This window comes from Balaenoptera physalus, assembly GCF_965194825.1.
Source record: "Balaenoptera physalus genome assembly, chromosome: 19".
Taxonomy (NCBI): Eukaryota; Metazoa; Chordata; class Mammalia; order Artiodactyla; family Balaenopteridae; genus Balaenoptera; species Balaenoptera physalus.
In genome coordinates this window covers 34,167,288-34,187,756 of record NC_138900.1, presented here as the reverse complement: position 1 = coordinate 34,187,756, position 20,469 = coordinate 34,167,288, and the positions used below count along the sequence as shown (strand labels likewise).

At 37.5% G+C, this 20,469-nt stretch overlaps 1 protein-coding gene across 1 annotated transcript; it reads right to left on the bottom strand.

Moving 5' to 3' along the window:
* Positions 1 to 690: 690 nt before the first annotated feature.
* On the bottom strand, positions 691 to 15,218 carry CNEP1R1 (CTD nuclear envelope phosphatase 1 regulatory subunit 1). Its single transcript, XM_082438356.1, has 6 exons — positions 15,066 to 15,218; positions 13,897 to 13,968; positions 11,499 to 11,572; positions 8,142 to 8,251; positions 7,965 to 8,019; positions 691 to 2,044 (listed from the first exon to the last, which is right to left on the bottom strand). Exons 1-6 carry the CDS (start codon positions 15,088 to 15,090, stop codon positions 2,003 to 2,005), a joined length of 378 nt encoding a protein of 125 aa, XP_082294482.1. The 5' UTR covers positions 15,091 to 15,218; the 3' UTR covers positions 691 to 2,002.
* Between the last annotated feature and the right edge of the window lie 5,251 nt (positions 15,219 to 20,469).

Below are 20,469 nucleotides of genomic sequence, written 5' to 3'. Positions count from 1 at the left end.
CCAAGTAGCCTGGCATCAGGAAATCCTTGAAAACCTCTCCAAGTACATGCACAGTATATGTACATACACAGACATATTTTTCTAGGGGAAAAGATTCAAGGATTTTGTTAAATGCACAAAGTAGCTGATGATTCCAAAAAGGATTTAGGACACATAAAATCCCTCTTCAGCTTTGTACTCTTGGAGGAAACTAGTGATCCAGGTTTGTAGAGCTTAATTTTTGAGAAAACCTGCATTTCCTAATTAAACACCAAATATTATCAGACAATGATGAATAAGAAATATTAAAAGGGGACTTCCCTGGTGGTCCAGTGGTTGGGACTCCGCACTCCCAATGCAGGGGCGGGCCCAGGTTCAATCCCTGGTCAGGGAACTAGACCCCACATGCTGCAACTAAAAGATCCCGCATGCCACAATGAAGATCCCACATGCCACAACTAAGACCCGGCGCAGCGAAATAAATAAATAAATATTTTTTTAAAAAAAGAAATATTTTAAGTATTCACAGCCTAATAAACTGGGTACCTTCCATTGCTACTTGAAATTTGCTCTACTGGACACACAGTTAAAGTATCTCATTTTACTCAGCCTGTATCTGACTCATTTTATGTTAGCCTGTACCTGACACACACAGTAGGTTTAAAATTTTTTTCAGTTACAGACTTAAAATAAACCAAGGAAAAAGCCCAATCACTAAGTATATATAAAGTATTTATTTTTATGCACATATTTACCTACAAAATTTACAGGAAATAAAACAATGCAGAATATATGGAATACCCTCTTAAAACTTCGTAGGAGCAGAGGGGTTTATTGCTGCAGTCCAAAGAATGAAATTTTACACACGTGAAAGCCAAGATGAACACATTTAAGATAAACGGCAGCCTTGTTAAAAAGTTCTTTCGTCCTATTTTTGAATTTTCAGCCTTATGTTAAATGAAATTTAAAAGATTGCTCATGAAATAATTTAAACCTTTCAAAATCTTCTAATAAACAGGTAAAAGGCACCTCCAGTTCTTTAAAATATTTACAACAATCCCAATAGTTTAATTTTAAGGGCTGTTATAGTACATGTGGCTAATATGCATACACAGTATGTCATTAACTCTCTCTAAACAGTGAGAATTGTAGACTCTAGTTTGTGGCACTGCTCCCAAGTTATCCCTGTGATGGTGTGGCTGATCAATCACACCTGCACAATACTAGTGTAACAGCATAAAATCCCATTATCTAAAACAATGACTATCAAATTCCCCAGACAATACATAATTTATAACTAAACTTGTCTATTCAGAAGCCTTTGGAGTGTTCTTAAAATCATTAAAAAAATATAAAGTATATTTAGCATTAAATGAAAACAATGAACTGGAAAATATCACAATAGTGGCTGAAGTTCACTATCTAGTTTAACAAAAACTGTTTCTCAAAACACCTATAATTTCTTACAACATAATGGAGATGAATTTTCCTTAGTCTAAGCTCAATCTGATGTTTTTCCTGCATTATGATTAAAAGAGAGGAGTGTAAGAGTGAAAGGCGCAGCTATACGTAATAGCTGGTTTTAAAGAGCTGTGGAGATGGCAAGCAGATGTTCCTGAAACACTGGTGCAGGAGAACAAAGTCCACATAACGTTTCCTTTTTAACACTGGCACTGATTTGCTATTTACAGTAGTTTACAAAAATACATTATAAAAACTGGATGAGGTTCTGTTTCTAAGTTTAACTTAGTAACATACATACATACTTCATCTGCAAAAATCTTTGCAGGATCTGAAGTACTAAAGTGACACTAATACTGAAACACAAATAATCAAAGGTACCAAAGCACTGATTACGCGAGTCATCATCATGAAGATAATCTGGGTAAATATTGCACATTTCTTGTCAGTTGTTGCTATGACGTTCACATATCCAACTGTAACAGCAATCCTTTATGGCTTTTTGCTGTATCACTTTTTGAAGAAAGGTTGTTTTAAGTCCCATAACAATGAGTGCAGATTGTCATTGAACATGAGGCCTAGGTTTCAAAATTAGTTTTCCTGTCTGTAAAAATGAAAAAAAAAAAAAGTTTAAAAATATACAGTTCTATTAAGAACACCACCACTTATCCAGAGATCTTAAAGGGCATTAGAACACCCCCCTATATTTAGTCAAGATTAAGCAATTAATAATTATATTTTCAAAGTGTTCTTTGTGTGGAACTTTCTTCTAAAATCTTTAGTACTTTAAAACACACATATAAAATCTTTATTTGATGAATTCCCTACCCACTGGCTACCAGAAAATCAGCCAACCAAGCCAGTGGATAAAATAAAATCCCGACTTATATAGACTAATTTATGCCCCTTACCAAATGAAGTCCACAAAACATAAATAAAACGATGTATTTGAACAAAAATTTTTCCCTTTTTCTAACATTAAAACTTTAATTTCCTCAAGTTAAAATGTAAACCAATGGTTGGAGCAATAGACACTCATACACTGCTGGTATTCAGTGTATGTGGATACAACTCTTCTACAGGGCCGTCATATTTATCAAAAAAAAAAAAAAAGCATATACCATATAATCCAAACAATTCCACTTCTAGGAATTTATCTGAAGGAAACTAGATGCAAGGGTAAAGATGTACATCTAAGGTGCTATTAATTCAGTATTTACTGAGTGCCCATTAATGTGCCAGACGTTGTGAGATGCCAGGGACCCAGTAATGAATTAGACAAAGTTCCTTGTCCTCACGGAGCTTAAGTTCTAGTGAAAAATGCACAACATATATAACATGCAAAGTGTGGACACAGGGGATTAAATTATGATGCGTCCATAAAGTGTGACAGTATGTAATTAAACAAAATGGAAGATCTTGAGATCATGCAGATAAAAAAACAGGCCTGGGACCTTTCACACAGTTAACCTTCAGTATATGGTGGCTCTTAAATCCTAATGTTGGGTCAAAGAAGCTGGTTTGAAAAATTCGTAACATCTTTTAATTTTTTTAATGGTTCTTTATAAACTTGACTATAACATCTTTCCTTTATAAAAGTAAATGCGAATACACAATAAAATATAAAACATGGTGATTATCTTTGGTTGGTAAAATTCTAGGTGGCTTTCAGAAACACACTTTATTATCCTCAGGTCAACTGTTGTCAGGATTCTGGCTCCCTCTCAATTCTCACTTCCACTTTGTTTTTGATAACTCCTTGATATCTTGGTAGAACTTTGGTACTAATTTTTCTACTGTTTTACTGAGGTATAATTCATGCACAATAAAATGCTCAAATCTTGTGTACGGTTTTCTGAGTTTTGACAAACGTATATAACCCATGTCGCCACCACCCAGATCAAGCTACAGAACATCACCACCACTCAGAAAGTTCCTCCATGCTCCTCTCCAAGGTCAATGGTACCCCCCACTCCCTACATAACTGCTTACCACAGATTAATCTGTCTCTCTCTGATCTTTAAGTAAATGGAATCACACAGCGTGTTCTTTCTCATCTACTTCACTCAACGTGTTTCTGAAATTCATCAACATTACTATGTTTCAGCAGCTTGTACCTTTTTATATTGCTATTACAATATAGAATGTATAGTATTCTACTGTATAAAAATATCATGGTTTTAATCCACTTTAAATCTATTTTAAATTACATAAGACATTAATGTAATCTCATTATAAAAAGTTCAAACAAGATGAGCTTAAAGTCATCCTTTCCATTCACCTCAAATACTAGCCCTCTTACAGAAGAAACCAGTTTTAGCATGAATTCTTCCAGATTGTTTTCTATGGATTTACATTCACATATATGAATAAAAATTTGGTGCTTGTATCATACTGATTGAGGGTAAAATACATCACTTGGGATTTGTTTTTAAATAACCTGATGACAGGGAAGGTGGGCAGGGGTACACATGAAATAAGAATGGCCATGAGGTGATACCTCATTGCAGTTTTGATTTGCATTTCTCTAGTAATTAGTGATGTTGAGCATCTTTTCATGTGTCTCTTGGCCATCTGTGTGTCCTCCCTGGTGAAATGTCTATTTAGGTCTTCTGCCATTTTTTAACTGGATTGTTTGGTTTTTTGATATTGAGCTGTTCGTATATTTTGGAGATTAATCCTTTGTCTGTTGTTTCATTTGCAAATATTTTCTCCCATTCTGAGGGTTGTCTTTTTGTCTTGTTCATGGTTTCCTTTGCTGTGCAAAAGCTTTTAAGTTTAATTAAGTCCCGTTTATTTTTGTTTTTATTTCCGTTACTCTAGGAGGTGGGTCAAAAAAGATCTTGCTGTGGTTTATGTCAGAGTGTTTTTCCTATGTTTTCCTCTAGGAGTTTTATAGTGTCTGGTCTTACATTTAAGTCCTTAATCCATTTGGAGTTTATTTTTGTGTATGCTGTTAGGGAGTGTTCTAATTTCATTCTTTTACATGTAGCTGTCCAGTTTTCCCAGCACCACTTATTGAAGAGGCTGTCTTTTCTCCACTGTATGTTCTTGCCTTCTTTGTCATAAACTAGGTGCCCATCTGTGCATGGGTTTATCTCTGGGCATTCTATCCAGAATGGCCATTATCAAAAAATCTAGAAACAATAAAAGCTGGAAAGGGTGTGGTGAAAAGGGAACCCTCCTGCACTGTTGGTAGGAATGTAAATTGATACAACCACTATGGAAAACAGTATCGAGGTTCCTTAAAAAACTAAAAATAGAACTACCATATGACCCAGCGATCCCACTACTGGGCATATACCCTGAGAAAACCATGATTCAAAAAGAGACATGTACCACAATGTTCACTGCAGCACTATTTACAATAGCCAGGGCATGGAAGCAACCTAAATGTCCATCGACAAATGAATGGATAAAGATGTGGTGCATATATACAATGGAATATTACTCAGCCATAAAAAGAAACGAAATTGAGTTATTTGTAGTGAGATGGATGGACCCAGAGTCTGTCATACAGAGTGAAGTCAGTCAGAAACAGAAAAACAAATATCATAAACTAACGCATATATATGGAATCTAAAAAAAAAAACTGTACTGATGAACCTAGTTGCAGGGCAGGAATAAACGCACATATGTGGAACCTAGAAAAATGGTACAGATGAACCGGTTTGCAGGGCAGAAATTGAGACACAGATGTAGTGAACAAACCTATGGACACCAAGGGGGGAAAGCAGCAGCAGGTGGGGGTGGTGGTGTGATGAATCAGGAGATTGGGACTGACATATATACACTGATGTGTATAAAATGGATGACTAATAAGAACCAGCTGTATAAAAAATAAATTAAATTCAAAAATTCAAAAAAACAAACAAAAAAACCAAGGCTTTGAATGCATTTCAGGGAAGAGAAAAGCACCAAAATAGGAAATATTCAAATCTAACTATTTGAAATGGTAATTACTTCACCTTCTATTTATGAAAATAAAGCACCATTTAAAAAAAAAAATTAACTTAGGAAAAAAAAAAAAGGCAGGGCAGGAATAGAGGTAGACATAGGGGGCTTCCCTGATGGCGCAGTGGTTAAGAATCCACCTGCCAATGCAGGGGACACGGGTTCGAGCCCTGGTCTGGGAAGATCCCACGTGCCACAGAGCAACTAAGCCCGCGCACCACAACTACTGAGCCTGCACTCTAGAGGCCACGAGCCACAACTACTGAGCCCATACACCACTACTGAAGCCTGCGCACCTAGACCTGTGCTCTGCAATGAGAAGCCACCACAATGAGAAGCCCACGCACCGCAAGGAAGAGTAGCACCCACTCGCTGCACCTAGAGAAAGCCCGCGCGCAGCAACAAAAACCCAATGCAGTCAAAATAAATAAAACAAAAGTAAATTAAAAAAAAAAAGAGAGATAGACATAGAAAATGGACTTGAGGACAAGGGGTGGGAGGGCGAAGCTGGGGTGAAGTGAGAGTAGCGTCGACATATATACACGACCGAATGTAAAATAGCTGGCTGGTGGGAAGCAGCAGCATAGCACAGGGAATCAGCTCGGGGCTTTGCGATGACCTAGAGGGGTGGGATAGGGAGGAGGGGAGAGAGGCCCAAGAGGGAGGGGATATGGGGGCATGTATATGCACATGGCTGATTCGCTTTGCTGTGTAACAGAAACTAACACAGTATTGTGAAGCAATTATACTGCAATAAAGATTTAAAAAAAAAAAAAATGGCCATGAGTTGATTTATTGTTGACACTGACCAATGATACACAGGAAGTTCATTTAGCTCTTCTCCTTGCTTTTTTATGTTTGGAAATTTACATAATTAAAACTTAAAAAAAAAAAAGGTACCAAACTGACCATATTGTTTGATAATTTACTTTTTGCTCCTAACAGTATGTCTTCGAGATACTTCCATGTCCATACTTATAGATTTACTTCTGATTACCTATGATGTGGCTTTACCACACCCTATTTTACCACTGTTGAGAAACAAAATTTCTGTTGAGAAACAAAAATTATTTCCATTTTTTTCACTACTGCTAAGGATATTACAATGAACAACCTTGTACTTGCCTCCTTGCGTACATGTGGATGGTCCCCCCAACCAGGGTAGTTGGGGAAAAGGAGAATAGTTAGGTCATGAGATATGCACATATTACATTTTATATGAACGATGAAAATTGCCCTTCAAAATGGTTGCATCAATGTATATTCCCAACAAGCAGTGTATGGCTGGATCATTTCACCACAATACTGGAGTTATTTAATCTTTACTAATCTGACAGGTAATACAAATGAACTCAGTTTTACTTTGCATTTCCCTGATTACAAAATGAGGCTCTCCAGTCTTTACATGTTTATTGGCCATTTGTATTTCCATTTCTGTGATACGACTTACCTTTTCCATTTTAAAAATGTACTATTTGTCTTTTTATTATTGATTTTTAATAGGTCTTCAAAAATTCTGGATACTACCCTCTATCTATTAGGTACCTTACAAATGATTTCTTCTAATTACTGCTTAACTTCTTGTCTTCTGCTGTACAAAATCTTCAAATGTTGGTGCAATTAAATGTATCCAACTTCTTCCATTATGGCATTTCTGTTTCGTGACTTAAGAAGATGTTTTCCTATCCCAAGGTTATAAACATATTCTTCTGTATTTTCTTCTAATGCTTTTATGGTGGGATGTATATGTCTTTTTAAATCTATTTAAGACTTTACCTGGAATTTAGTTTTTTTAATTGATGTGAGGTAGAGATCTAAATTCATCTTTTTCCAAATGAAGAGCCAACTGTCTCAATACTATAAATAGCCTATTTCTTCCCTTTTGACTTGAAAGACTACCCTTATCTTCTAATTTTTAAAAAATCTAAGTGTTTAATCTTTATTCTCTTCCATTGATCCAGTTGTCTTCCTGCCCTAATACTTTTTTTGGCTTTTTATTCTAGTTTTCTATACTGGGTAGGTATTACTTAATAGTTTTTTAAGTTGAAGGTAAAAATGCTTTTATAAATAAATCAAAATTGTGAGATATTCTTATACTGATATGTGATCAACTTTTAAAAATACGGTACGTTCATATGTCCACAGTCTGTCAATTAATCTATGACTCTATTTAAAATCCTACATATGGAACAGTGTGAGATACTTAACAGTAGTTTACAAAACCAACTCCCACTGAGCCATTTTTGGCCAATAATGACCACTGTATTTCTTTGAATCTAAGATAGCTTCAATTAGAAGATGGATCATGACTTTGTCATTAAGAAAGATTAAACTCTCAACTCTACCAATTTAATTGTAAGACACCATTGATTATTAGATGCATGTCAATCTTCAGAGATGTTACAACGTAAAAAAAAAAAGTGTCTTAGGATCAATTGTACAACGAATATCCCCCCTATTAATTCCATGGAGACAATTTACTGTTAATAAAATGTTTGTTTTACTTAAGCCAAAACTTCAGACTTCAGTCCTTTCACATGTGTCTACAGTTTTCTAATGAAAATACTTACATCATCACAAGACATGTTGTACTCTGCTAATACAGTTCGACATCGAGCAGCTATACTGAATAAATGTGGTCAAAGGAAAATTTATATTTGAAGAGTAAGCTTTTAAAAACACCTAGAGATTGAGAAGGTGGTTTAATTTAGTTCAGAGAAGAAAACTCAATTCATGGTAAAGGATACATTGACGGTGCAACTACTCTCTTGTGTATTCCAGCAAAGAACAAGCCTATTAGAGTGATACAGCTAATGGTGAAAAATGGATGGTTCCATAATGATGTGAAGAAGGACACCTGTAAAAGAAGAGTTGGAAATATAAAAATGTTAAAAATCTTAGAACAATACTGATTCCTACCTCCCCACTTGTGCATGAATGTATATAACATTTAATTATCTAAAATATGAGAATTTGGAAAGTTCCCTGGTGGCCTAGTGGTTAGGATTCTGGGCTCTCACTCCTGTGGCCTGGGTTCAATCCCTAGTCAGGGAACTGAGATCCCGCAAGCCGCGTGGCACGGCCCCCCACCAAAACAAAACAAAACAAAACAAAACAGATAAAGTATGAGAATCTGGACACTTCCAAAAATCCTAGTTCTCCATATTGCTATACTATGAAAATTAAAATAATGTATGTTTTATATCTTCAGTGTAGCAAGACAATGTAGCAATATTCCCTCCATTCATTCCAAATGCTTCAACCATTAAGAATTTACTCCTATAATAAAAAAACACCTTACCAAAAATATTTACTGAACCCTTCCTAGTGAGAAGTAATTTAAAAAACAGAAGACTACAAGTTCCACGAAAAAAGGGACACTGTCGTGGGCATCATTATTCTCCCAACACCTGAAACAGCACTTGGCAAATATAGGTGCTCAACAAATATTGTTGAATGAATGAAGATGAGGCCTCTGATTCTCAATGAAAACACAAGTCAGACGTGATCTGGTTATCTTCCCTGTTAAAAAGCAGAGGTGAGCAAACTCTGCCGTTCATAACCTGGTCTCAGTCTAATCATCTCCTGCCACACTTGCACGCTTGTGCTACCATTTTCCTTTTCTCCTCTTCACCTGGCTAGCTCCTACATATCTTGTTAAGAGTCAGTTCCAGCATCTCCCTTTCTCTTTGAAAGAGGCAAAACATGAGTTTGGTTTTGAAGCTACTAGATTTAGATGGCCACAGAACAACCCAGCAGGGGAAAATGATTAGTAGCTATCCATAAAAAACTAGAGTTCAAGAGAAACAAAGGGCTAATTTAAGATCGGAGAATAATCAGTTGACAGTAGAAAACAGAAGCATACATAATTCTAAGAGTAGGTAGAGGGACAAGGGTACAGGATCCAGGATTGGAACAAGAGTAGGCACTGAAGCCAGACTACTGGGGAGTCGGAATGTGGACTGAGAAGACAAGTATTTAGAGTCTAGAAAAAGAAATGGAATGGACTAGAAACTAAATGGGAGCAACAGAACCAAGCTGAGGGCATCTGCGCTCCACTCTCATAAGATATGTGTACCTGTTTCAAGACAGAGAACTAAACTTATGAAGAACACTGGCCTAGCATGGTACTGGTTAAATAAATCTGTCAAATGAAGAGCTGACAGGTTGAAAACATCAGGAAGGAAGAAGCTCCCAGAAGGACGAGATCCTGAAGAAAGTTTAATATTCCAGAGTAATGTCTTCTTAAACCTTTGAGGACAGTTTAATTCCCACAGGAATTATGTGCCTATGTTTTATGTGCCCTGTACAAGATCAGCACATACAGAGTTTCAATTTTAATTAGACCAGTCAGTATCAGCCTTCCTTCCTCCATGGCAACAATCAACTGCATCCAGGTAACAGTTTCCTCCTTTAGTTCAGGCATTCGTGTACTTTCCAGTTTGCCATATTCCTTCTCTCCTTGTGTTCTTCCAGCTAGCCACTGGCTTTTGAGTTTGCAAGTCCTCTTACAGACAATTGCTATTCAAACTCTTGTCAGGTTTGAGGTTATTAAATAGTGAAATATAAAGAGCCAACCCTTAAGCTAATAGTTATATTCTCACCTAATTTAGAAAATTATATTAACTACAGAGTTTTGGGCCTATTTCAAATTACATTTAATTCTGTGTTTTATTAAGATCTCAACTAGCTGAAATCAGCTTATATTTTTCACAATTAGAAGTCAGATTCATTTCCCAAGATAGACCTTTTTTAATCTTCTTGCCAGCCTCCTTCACTCTTCCCCTAAAGATGAGTACCAAGCGCAGCCTTAAGATCAGATTTTTATAAATGAACATACAGGAGAGTTTCCTATCCATCATAGAAACCCCTCTATTAACATGCAATCCCACCACCAACCTCCCCTGCTTCCTATTCTTTTGTATCTCCACCTCAGTGGGTACAGTCAGGGAGACTACATGGTAAATAACCCCCTGGCTGTCTGAACTGCCATTTAGACTGCTGACAAAAGCCTTATTATTAGGTTTTTCTTTTGCATAACCCAAAAGGTTGTAAATAAAGCTACTGGAAGTAGTATACCTAATTACAGTTTACAAGGGGAAGTAGGGTTAAATTTGTGAAAACTACAACACCATTACTACCTAAATTACCTGAACTGGGGGAAAAAAACTTCACTGAAAAATTGAAGACGACTACTTCTCTAATAAAAAAGCCCAAGTTTGAAATTAAGGCACAAGTTGGTAGAAAGAGATAGAAATTTGAGAAACATGCTACCAGCTTTCAGCAAAGGATGCTTCAAGAAATAACATTATGAAATCTGTTATTGCATTTGGTACAGGAATATTCTTAGACAGTGCCCAGTGGGAGATCTCTCAGTGTTTCTTATATTAAACTTCAGGCAGAATTTTTCTTTTAAAAAGATAAATGCTGAGAAAGAAAAGCTTTGCTAGCTTAAAGAACTTACAAATGTGTTCTCACAGATAATGAAAACCATGGAACTAGCTGTGACTTTAGAGACTAATTTAAAACTCAACCCTGGCAATTCTGCTGGCCCACAGGGCCTATGATATCAGTGACCTGGTTTCCTTCCTGGTTTTGACCTCATACTCTGTTTTTACTGGTCTTGACTGCTTATTACATTTACATTTGCTATTTTATCATAATGTCTCCTGCAAGGTTGTCTCAAATGCTTTATGAGATGAGGAAAGGAATTAACAAAGATAACTCATAGAAGAAAATGTTGTTTTATAATTTTTAAAAGCTGGCACTGATGACACTAAATGAACAAAACAGAACAAAGACAATGTTTACACTGAAATATGTAAAAATGAGATATGTAAAAACTGTACACAAGTTCAGAAATGAATGAGAAGTAATATAAGTGAGGTAGTATTTCTTAGGCTTTTTTCTCTGCAAAGATACTTAACCCACAGCAGCCAGCCAAAGTTTTTCTCAAGCAAATTAAGATAAGGCGTATTTTTAATACAATGATTAATATCACTACTAGTACTAACAGGTAGCATTTGATTAATACTTTACAAAGAACAAAGCACTGCTATATCCACTGTCTCAATCTGTTAAAGATTTTAAATCAAAACTTCTACCTTTTGCGTCTCGGGATCTATTAACCAGTTCCAGGCACCAGTAGCTGTACAGACAGATACCACTATAAGAAGCACTGATGAAAGATAAACACGAAATTAGTAACGAAATAAGCTATTAATATGATACTACCACCAGTTCTTAATAAATGACAGCCAAAGGATGCAGCACTTCATTAAATGGAAAATGTACTCCACTCAGGACTTAGGAGACTTGATGTATGACCTTGAGGAATTCTCTGAAACAATGTGAACCTTAGTAACTGAGGAGGGTACTGTCCCCCTTATTACTTTAGTCAGAATTTCTGAAGATTAATGAAATTGAAAGCAGTAAGAACCAAGATGGTAAAACTTTAATGTAAGATTTTCTTATGTAACTTTCAATGTGCTTTACACTGATGTTACAGATCTAATAAATTCAAAACAAAAAACAACCCCCCCAAACCACCCCAAAAACCTCATTTTTTAAATGTAAACAAACCAAACAAAGACTCTTTCATGAATGCACTGAGAATTTGGACTAAAGACTCTTGCCTTGCAGACAACTGCTTGTTGTTGAATTAAACAAAGGTCAATCTCAGGAAGTGTGGCGCACACCAATCAGTGTCAGATTTTCTTTAAGGGACTTAAGGAAGGCTGGGGTAGAAATTATTGACAGTAGAAGTTCAAAAAAGTTTCTTTCTCCCCACTAAGCTAGAATTATTTTAGAAATTCTATATAGGTCATAAGTAAAACTTAAGAATATATGGTAGGGCTTCCCTGGTGGCGCAGTGGTTGAGAATCTGCCTGCCAATGCACGGGACACGGGTTCGAGCCCTGGTCTGGGAAGATCCCACATGCCGCGGGGCTACTACGCCCGTGAGCCACAACTACTGAGCCTGCGCATCTGGAGCCTGTGCTCCTCAACAAGAGAGGCCGCGATAGTGAGAGGCCCATGCACCACGATGAAGACTGGCCCCCGCTTGCCGCAACTAGAGAAAGCCCTCATACATAAACGAAGACCCAACACAGCCAAAAAAAAAAAAAAAAAATCCTATTTAAAAGAAGAATATATGGTATTACTAAAAAATAATAAAGGGGCACCAAGACCTAGTTAATATTCTGGAGACCAATCAGTTACTATCTTTCAGTTGGGATGCATACATTTTTAAAATGTAGAGATCAAGCTGCAAAGTGCAACATAAATATAGTAAAACTTTATTTAGAATTCGTGGTGATATACTTTTAGAAGAGACAAACCATAGAAAAACAATCTCATTTTAGGTATTTAATAATACTCAAAATTTCAAACTTATGTTCTCAGCTCAGAACAGATTAAACTAAATTTCTTATAATTCTACATTTCCAATAAGAAACACGCTAAAGTATACAGATTTTTCTTTTTTTTTAAATGAAGCAAAAGCAAAATCAAACCCACCAGAAGGGACCTCATACACATACTTTGGTTCACTGAACAAGCTAATGGCATTTGTATATAAGCACTTAGACCGTGAATCAGAGAAAAAGTGTGTTCATTACACTTTATAAGATAGAAAAGCATCATATACATTTTAAAAGATTCTCAAGTAACAGTGAAACAAGGTTTTGGGGGTAATTCCTAGGTAAACTGGAGAACCTGAGAAAAATCATTACTTGTGAATTCTTACCAATCAGAATTCCTGTAGCATATGACTAAAACTTTGCAAATAGATTTAATAAAAATTACACAAAAAATCTCGACATAGGAGAAGACCCTTAACTTCAATAGGGCTCTTCAGTTTGGTCCCACAAAGTGAATTATACTTCAAAATAAAGTATGTCCTCAACATGTGCTGCTGTACTTCCTTCTTGGCAGAAATTAAATTTCAGCAAGGAACAGCCAAGAAATTAAGACCGTCCCAACATAAATTAGCAAAGTATTTTGCTTATTGAGGTCATCACTTGTATATTCATCTGCATTTCCTATATATTTCCATGGGGCAGTAACCACAATACTTTCAAATCATATTTTACAGCACTCGTTGAATATCATTTTCCTTAACAAACTTTATTTCAATAGTTCGTAGGCAAAATTGTAAAACTGCTAAACAGACTACTGAAATTTTTATTACATGTGCTGGTTATAAGATTTGTAATATTTGTTTAAAAGTGTATGTATTTTAATGTAAAAATAAAAATTCAACCACACAAAATAATACTATTCTCTTAGGGTTGTCACTTTCTTAAAATTTCTTTATAATGCCATTATTTACAATGTTAAATAAATGTAAAACTGTCCAAATGAAAGGGAATCTTATGGTTTAATAAAGATTTGCAAGCATTTGTAAAACAAAAGTTTTACAGAGAAGCAAATCATTGCTAGGCAGGAATAAAAGTATCAATTTTAAGTTTATTTTCCCTTAAAAAACATCCAGGCACTTACTTCTCCAACGTCCAGTGGCAGGTTGCAAACAATGAATATATTCAGTAAGTCTCCTCTCGAAAGCCTTGAGATCTAGGTAAAAAGATTTCAATTTTCTAATTAGCTACTCTTACTAGTTTGAATCTATTAAGATGAATTTTAGGTACTCTGCTTCAGGTCTTGCACACCAACTTACATGTATCACTGCACTGTTTACTTCTTTACTACGACAGCTTTAAGCACTTGACAAATACATTTGGTTTCTTTAATTCCAATTTCACATATAAGGAAACTGGCCGATTCACTTTTAGAAGCGTCATAAAATGGTATGTGGAAAATCAACAGCAGCCTCAGCCGGTGCCAAAAGCTAGAAATTTGGGGGTTGCAAATAAAGTATCAAAATCAGGTCGAGTTTTAATTCCGATGGAACCAAAAACTCCCTATTAGACAGAACAACGTTATTACCTAACACCGAAGTCTTCGAAGTCAATTTGAACGCAATTACCCGATTCCGATTTCCAGCGCTTGTATTTAATTAATGGCTACGCTTTCAGTCTGGACTTCTGATACGGCTAACAGGTGGATATGCAAAGACGCTCCCCTTTCCTCCCTCCCAAGAGGTTACAGTTGATCTTCCTGGCACTTCTGGAGCGCCGACGCCTGGTTCCACAACACAGGGGCGTCCAAGGTACTCCCTCTGAATGAGCAAGGTGGGGTATCACTTTCAGTTGCGTTTTTTGAACTTTAGAAAAGGAGACCAAGAGGCACTCCCTTACCCCGGCAGTCACCAGAAACCACGGCAGAAATCAGGAATACAATTCGTGCAGTTATCAGAAAAAAATAAAGTGAGTTAGCATACTACAAGGCACGAAGTAAAAATGTTTGCTAATGAATGAGAAATATAAGCAGCCCGGACGAGAAGCTACCTGGTCTAAGCTTGGAGAATGGAGGAACTGACGCAACGCCCCCCCACAAGCGCCGGCTGAGGCCACGCGCGCCGGAAACAGCGACCGGCCGGATACAGCCGCCCCTTGGTCCCTGGGCCAGCCCCCGCGCCCCCAGCTCCGGGCCCCGTCAGTCCATTCTTCGCGGCCTCCTCTCTCCGGACCAGGTTTCCACGATTCAGGCCCCTCCGGAGCCCCGCCAGCTTCCGGGAGAAGCCCGGAACCGGCCCAGGCGGCCCACCCTACCTTCCGCCTGCTCCAGCGAGTTCATGTCGGGCGGCAGCTCCGTTCACCGGCGCTGCCCCGTCAGCATCGCAGCTCCGCGGCCCCCTCCCGGCCCGCAGCTCCAACTCCCACCTCTAACCGCTCCCTTGAGCCTCTCCTCTTAGCACCGCCCCTTGCCTAGACCCACTACGTTCATTGGATACTTCTGCCAGACCCCATAACTAAGACGGTTTTCTATTGGCTAGCTCCTGCACGGGCTCAGAACCTGGAGTTGGACGGTCAGCCAGAGGGGCCAAGAGCTGACGGCGGCCGAGTGGGCGTAACACTGGCGCCGCCTCCTGCCCTGGGGAGGAACTGCAGCCTGTCCGCGCAAGTCGGTTCATTCGCATATTCCTCGTTTCCTGCTTGGTTCTTTCATTACTCGAATACTTATTGTGCATCCGCTACCTTCCGGGGAGTGTTCTGGTCACTAACGAGGGATGCAGTAATCAACGAGCTAGCTCTCCCTCTAGGATTCAGAGGGAAATAAGGTATGTACAGAACCAACTAGAAACCAAATAATGGAATTTCTTGCTTTATATACCTCTTTCCTAGATACCTAACACCTTAAGTACGTATTTCTCCCTTGATTATTTTTTCTCATGTCACCCAACTTCCATAAATCGTAAAACAAACAAGGTATTCTGGAAATTCTAAAAAATCTGTAAGGCACTGACTACATTTATACTTGATTAAAATGCTTTCTTGCTCATTTCCTTGTGGTCATTCATTCATTCAAGAACTATTTATTGCATGACATGTTAGGCACTGTATTTATCAGGGATGCAGTTGAGCAAGATGGACAAGATTCCTGTCCTCAAAGTGGAAGGGTTACAGCAGGCAATAAACATGCAAATAAATAAGTAATTTCAAATAAGCTTGGTTAAGTGAAGGAAGTAACAGGGTAATAGGATACGGTAAAATAAAGGAGGGGTAACAGGAACTAGTGCTGGGGAAGAGCTGCATGGAGCAGGGCATCTGAGTTGAGAAACCCAAGAAGCCATGCAAATACGGGTGCTAAGAAGGTTCCAAGCAGCACTGGAATTTTTTCACTGTTGATACTTTGTGTATTTTATTCATTCATGGTTCAGTTTTCCTCCTCCCTTCTAGCCAGTAGAATTAATTGACACCTCCGTGCCCATTACTTCACTTTGTAGCTGCCTTTACCTTAGCACTTTTCAAAGTTTCCATTTAGGGAGGCTTCCTCTGGACCAAACCCTTTACATACATTATCTCATTTAGCCCTCCGAGGCAATCTTTTTTTTAAACTGTGAGTCAAAACCCCTGAGAGGGCCATGAAATCTATTCAATGCTCCATAACTGTTATTTTTTTAAACATGAACTAAAATTTAAAATATTAGCATTGCTAGAAGTTAAATTTAAATATTTCATGATTTTTTGTTTCATTTGTGTGTGTGTTCCATGTGTGCTGTGTTTTGATCATAATGTAAAGCATATACCTAACTGAGGGTTCCAGTAAAAAAAAGTCTGAAAGTTTGAAAGCCACCAATGTAGGTATTAATGGGCTTATTTACAATGAGAAAGGTAAGAACACATTTGCCCAGATCTTGCAGTTGTTGTCATAGCCTGGATTTAAGCCCTAAGTCAAACTATCCCTTTTGACTTCTTGCTCAGTGTTCCAGTTCTCCATCTCCAAGTCTGATTCATCAGGTTCCCTTTGGCACCCAGCAGTGCTTAGAGAATGGCTAGTGAACATCTGTCACAGGACAGGCCCTCCTGGGCTAGATTCTGGGCAGGTGAGGAGGGAGACAGACTGACAAATAGGACATTGCAAAGCCTTGTTAATAATTGGGTGCTTTGCTAACTTACCTTCAAAGGAGACAGTTCTGCAGGACTTTGCCTGATGGGGTGTGCTAGTCTCTAGCAAGAGCTTGGGACCACAGAGGGAAGACTAAGGACTACCTCCTGGGGTTCTCCCTCTCCATCGTTCATTTTCATCTGTGCTCAAAAGAAATGTCGAGATGCTCTTGTATGTACTATAAGAAATATCACTTTCATTAAAATGTACATATGTTCCTTACAAGAGCAAATGCTTCTTCTTGATCAAGAGAGCAGGTATAGTGTTTGTTTATTTTGTATTAGGTTACAGAAGAAAAAAAATTGGACTGTTACATGCACTTTCTTGGAAGGTTGAAAGGAAAGGGGTGGGGTCCAATTTCTGTAACATTTAATACTTACTAACAACAGAGATACTGTAATTTTACTCAAGTAATCAAATACATTTTTTTTGGCAACTTAAAAAAAAAAAAAAGTGGCGCAGTGGATAAGAATCTGCCTGCCAATGCAGGGGACACGGGTTCGATCCCTGGTCCGGGAAGGTCCCACATGCCGCGGAGCAACTAAGCCCGTGTGCCACAACTACTGAGCCTGCACTCTAGAGCCCGTAAGCCACAACTACTGAGCCTGCGTGCCACAGCTACTGAAACCCGCACACCTAGAGCCTGTGCTCCGCAACAAGAGAAGCCACCACGATGAGAAGCCCGCGCACCGCAACGGAGAGTAGCCCCCGCTTGCTGCAACTAGAGAAAGCCCGCGCGCAGCAACGAAGACCCATCGCAGCCAAAAATAAATAAATAAATTTATTTTTTTAAATGTTGAACATGCCTTTGAAAGGGTGCACATTTTTATCCTGTCATTGGCATCTGCATGTATGGATCATGGGGACTTGAGGAACAGTAAGGGAGGAGGAGAGGAAAATAGGGGCTCATAGTTAGGCTAAAAAATTTGGAACCTGAAGTAATGGGGAGACCAAAGGATATATATTTGTAGAAACATCATATCAATGAGATTTGTCAAGAGGATAGTCAACAAATATTTAAGGAATACATGTTCCAGGCACTGGGATATGAGCCGAGAATGCAAAGGTCTCTAGGAATCACTCCTGCCCTCTGTAAAGATAGAGTTTAGTGTAAAAACAAAAGTCAAAATGCTAAAGACTCTTAAAACATCAGTGATAAGATAAAGATCTGCTTCAAAGAGGGATATCCATACAATAGCTAAAGTTTGTTACATTTTACTGGAGGTCTGGCACTACATCTTTTATAGTTCAGGAGCATTAGACTTCTTTTAAACCCCACAGCAGCTCTATGAGCCAAAAGGTGTTATCAAATCCATTTTAGAGTTGAGTTTATAGATATAAGTAGATGAGTTGATCCACTCTAAACCCTGTAGCTGGAATTATCATTGATTCTCTCCCTCTCTCTCTCTCCACATGGTACATCAGATCAGGTAGCAAATCCTGTTGGCTCTACTCTGCAGCTACCACTCTGATCCAAGCCACCATATAGCCTGGATTTACAGCTGTGGTCTCTCACTAGTCTCCTGTTCCCACCCTTTCCACAAAGAGTGGTTTGTAAAACACTAAAAGATCACAGTAGTTTTGTCCTCAGACCCTACCAATGGCCCCTTGCAGTGACTACAACAGAGATCTTCATGCCATTTCCATGGCAATACCTTCTAAAATAATTTTGACAAATTATATGCCTCCTCACATGTTTTTAAAATTACATCTGAAATTTTCATCATGGGCTTGAATCCTTGTGAAAGATGTAATTTCTGGTATTGTATATATTGACATTTGGAAAGAAACTCTTATATCACTCTTTTAAAGGTATTCAATGGAACTTAAATACCATGGCAATTTGACACCCACCATCATCCCTTTAAAAATACATGAATATCTCTTATGAATATGGACATAAAAATCCTTTAAAAAATTAGCAAGTCACATCCAGCAACGTATAAAAAGGATTATACAACAAGATGAAGTGTGTTTTATCCTTCGAATGCAAAGTTGGTTTGACATCAGAAAATGAGTTAGTGTAATGAATCATATAAATAGAATAAAGGACAAAAACCACATGATTTGATGAGGATATAGAGAAATTGGAGAATTCATACATTGTTAGTAGGAACGTATCAATAAAATGGTGCAGCCACTTTGGAAGACAGTTTGGCAGTTCCTCAAAAAGTTAATCACGTAGTTACTATATGAACCAGCAATTCTACTCTTAAGTATATACCTGAGAGAACTGAAAACATGTTCACAAAAAACCTAGTACATGAATGTGCATGGCAGCATTATTCATAATAGCCAAAGAGTGGAAACAACCCAAATGTCCATCAACTAATGAATGGATAAGCAAAATGTGATATTTCTATATAGTGGAATATTATTCAACAATTTTAAAAATGAAGTACTGATAAATGCTACAAAATGCACACCCATAGAGACAGGACTTACATAGTGGTTGCCAGGGGCTTAGGAAAAGGGAAAATGGAAAGTATGATATTTCTTTTTGGAGTGATGAAAATGTTCTGGAATTAGATAGTGATGATTGCATAACTTTGTGAGTATACTAAAAACCACTGAATTGTACACTTTAAAAGTGAATTTTATTATATGTAAATTATATCTCAATTTTAAAAGTATGGGAAATCCCCACATGATCATCTCAATAGTTGCAAAAAATGGATTTGACAAAATCCAACACCCTTTCATGATAAAAACACACGACAAACTAGGAATAAAAGGAAACTTCCTCATTGTTGGTAAAGAACATCTACAGAACCCATAACTTCATACTTAAAGGTGAATGTTTTCCTCCTAAGATCAAGAAGTAGACAAAGATGTCCATGCTTACCACTTCTGTCCAACATCATAATGGAGGTTCTATCAGGCATTAGGCAATAAAATGAGATCAAAGGAATCCATATTAGAAAGGAAGAAGTAGAAGTAGAAGACATGATCTTATATACAGAAAATCCTAAGGAATTCACCAATAAAGTATTATTGGAATTCACCAATAAACAAATGGGTTCAGCAAGATTGCAGGGTATAAGATCAGTATACAAAAATCAAGTGTATTTCAAGTGTATTTCTCTGCACTAGTATGACCAACCCAAAAATGAAATAAATGTAACTACACTTAATATAGCATCAAAAAAAATAAAATAATTAAGAATACATTTTAAAAAAGAAGGGCAAAACTTGTATTCTGAAAACTACCAATATAAAACATTATTGAAAGAAATTAATGAAGACCTAAAAAATGGGAAAAACATCCCATGTTCATGGATTAGAAGACAATATTGTTAAGATGGCAATATTCCCCCAAATGATCTACAGAGTCAATGCAATACCTATTATAATCCCAGCTGGCTTTTTTGCAGAAATTGACAAGTTGATCCTAAAATTCATGTGGAAATGCAAGAGAACCAAAGAGCCAAAACAATTTTGAAAAAGGAAATAAAGTTGGAGAGCTCACACTTTCACATTTCAAAACTTACTACAAAGACAGAGTGGTACTGGCCTGTAATAGACATATAGATCAGTGGAATAGAATTGAGAATTCAGAAATAAACC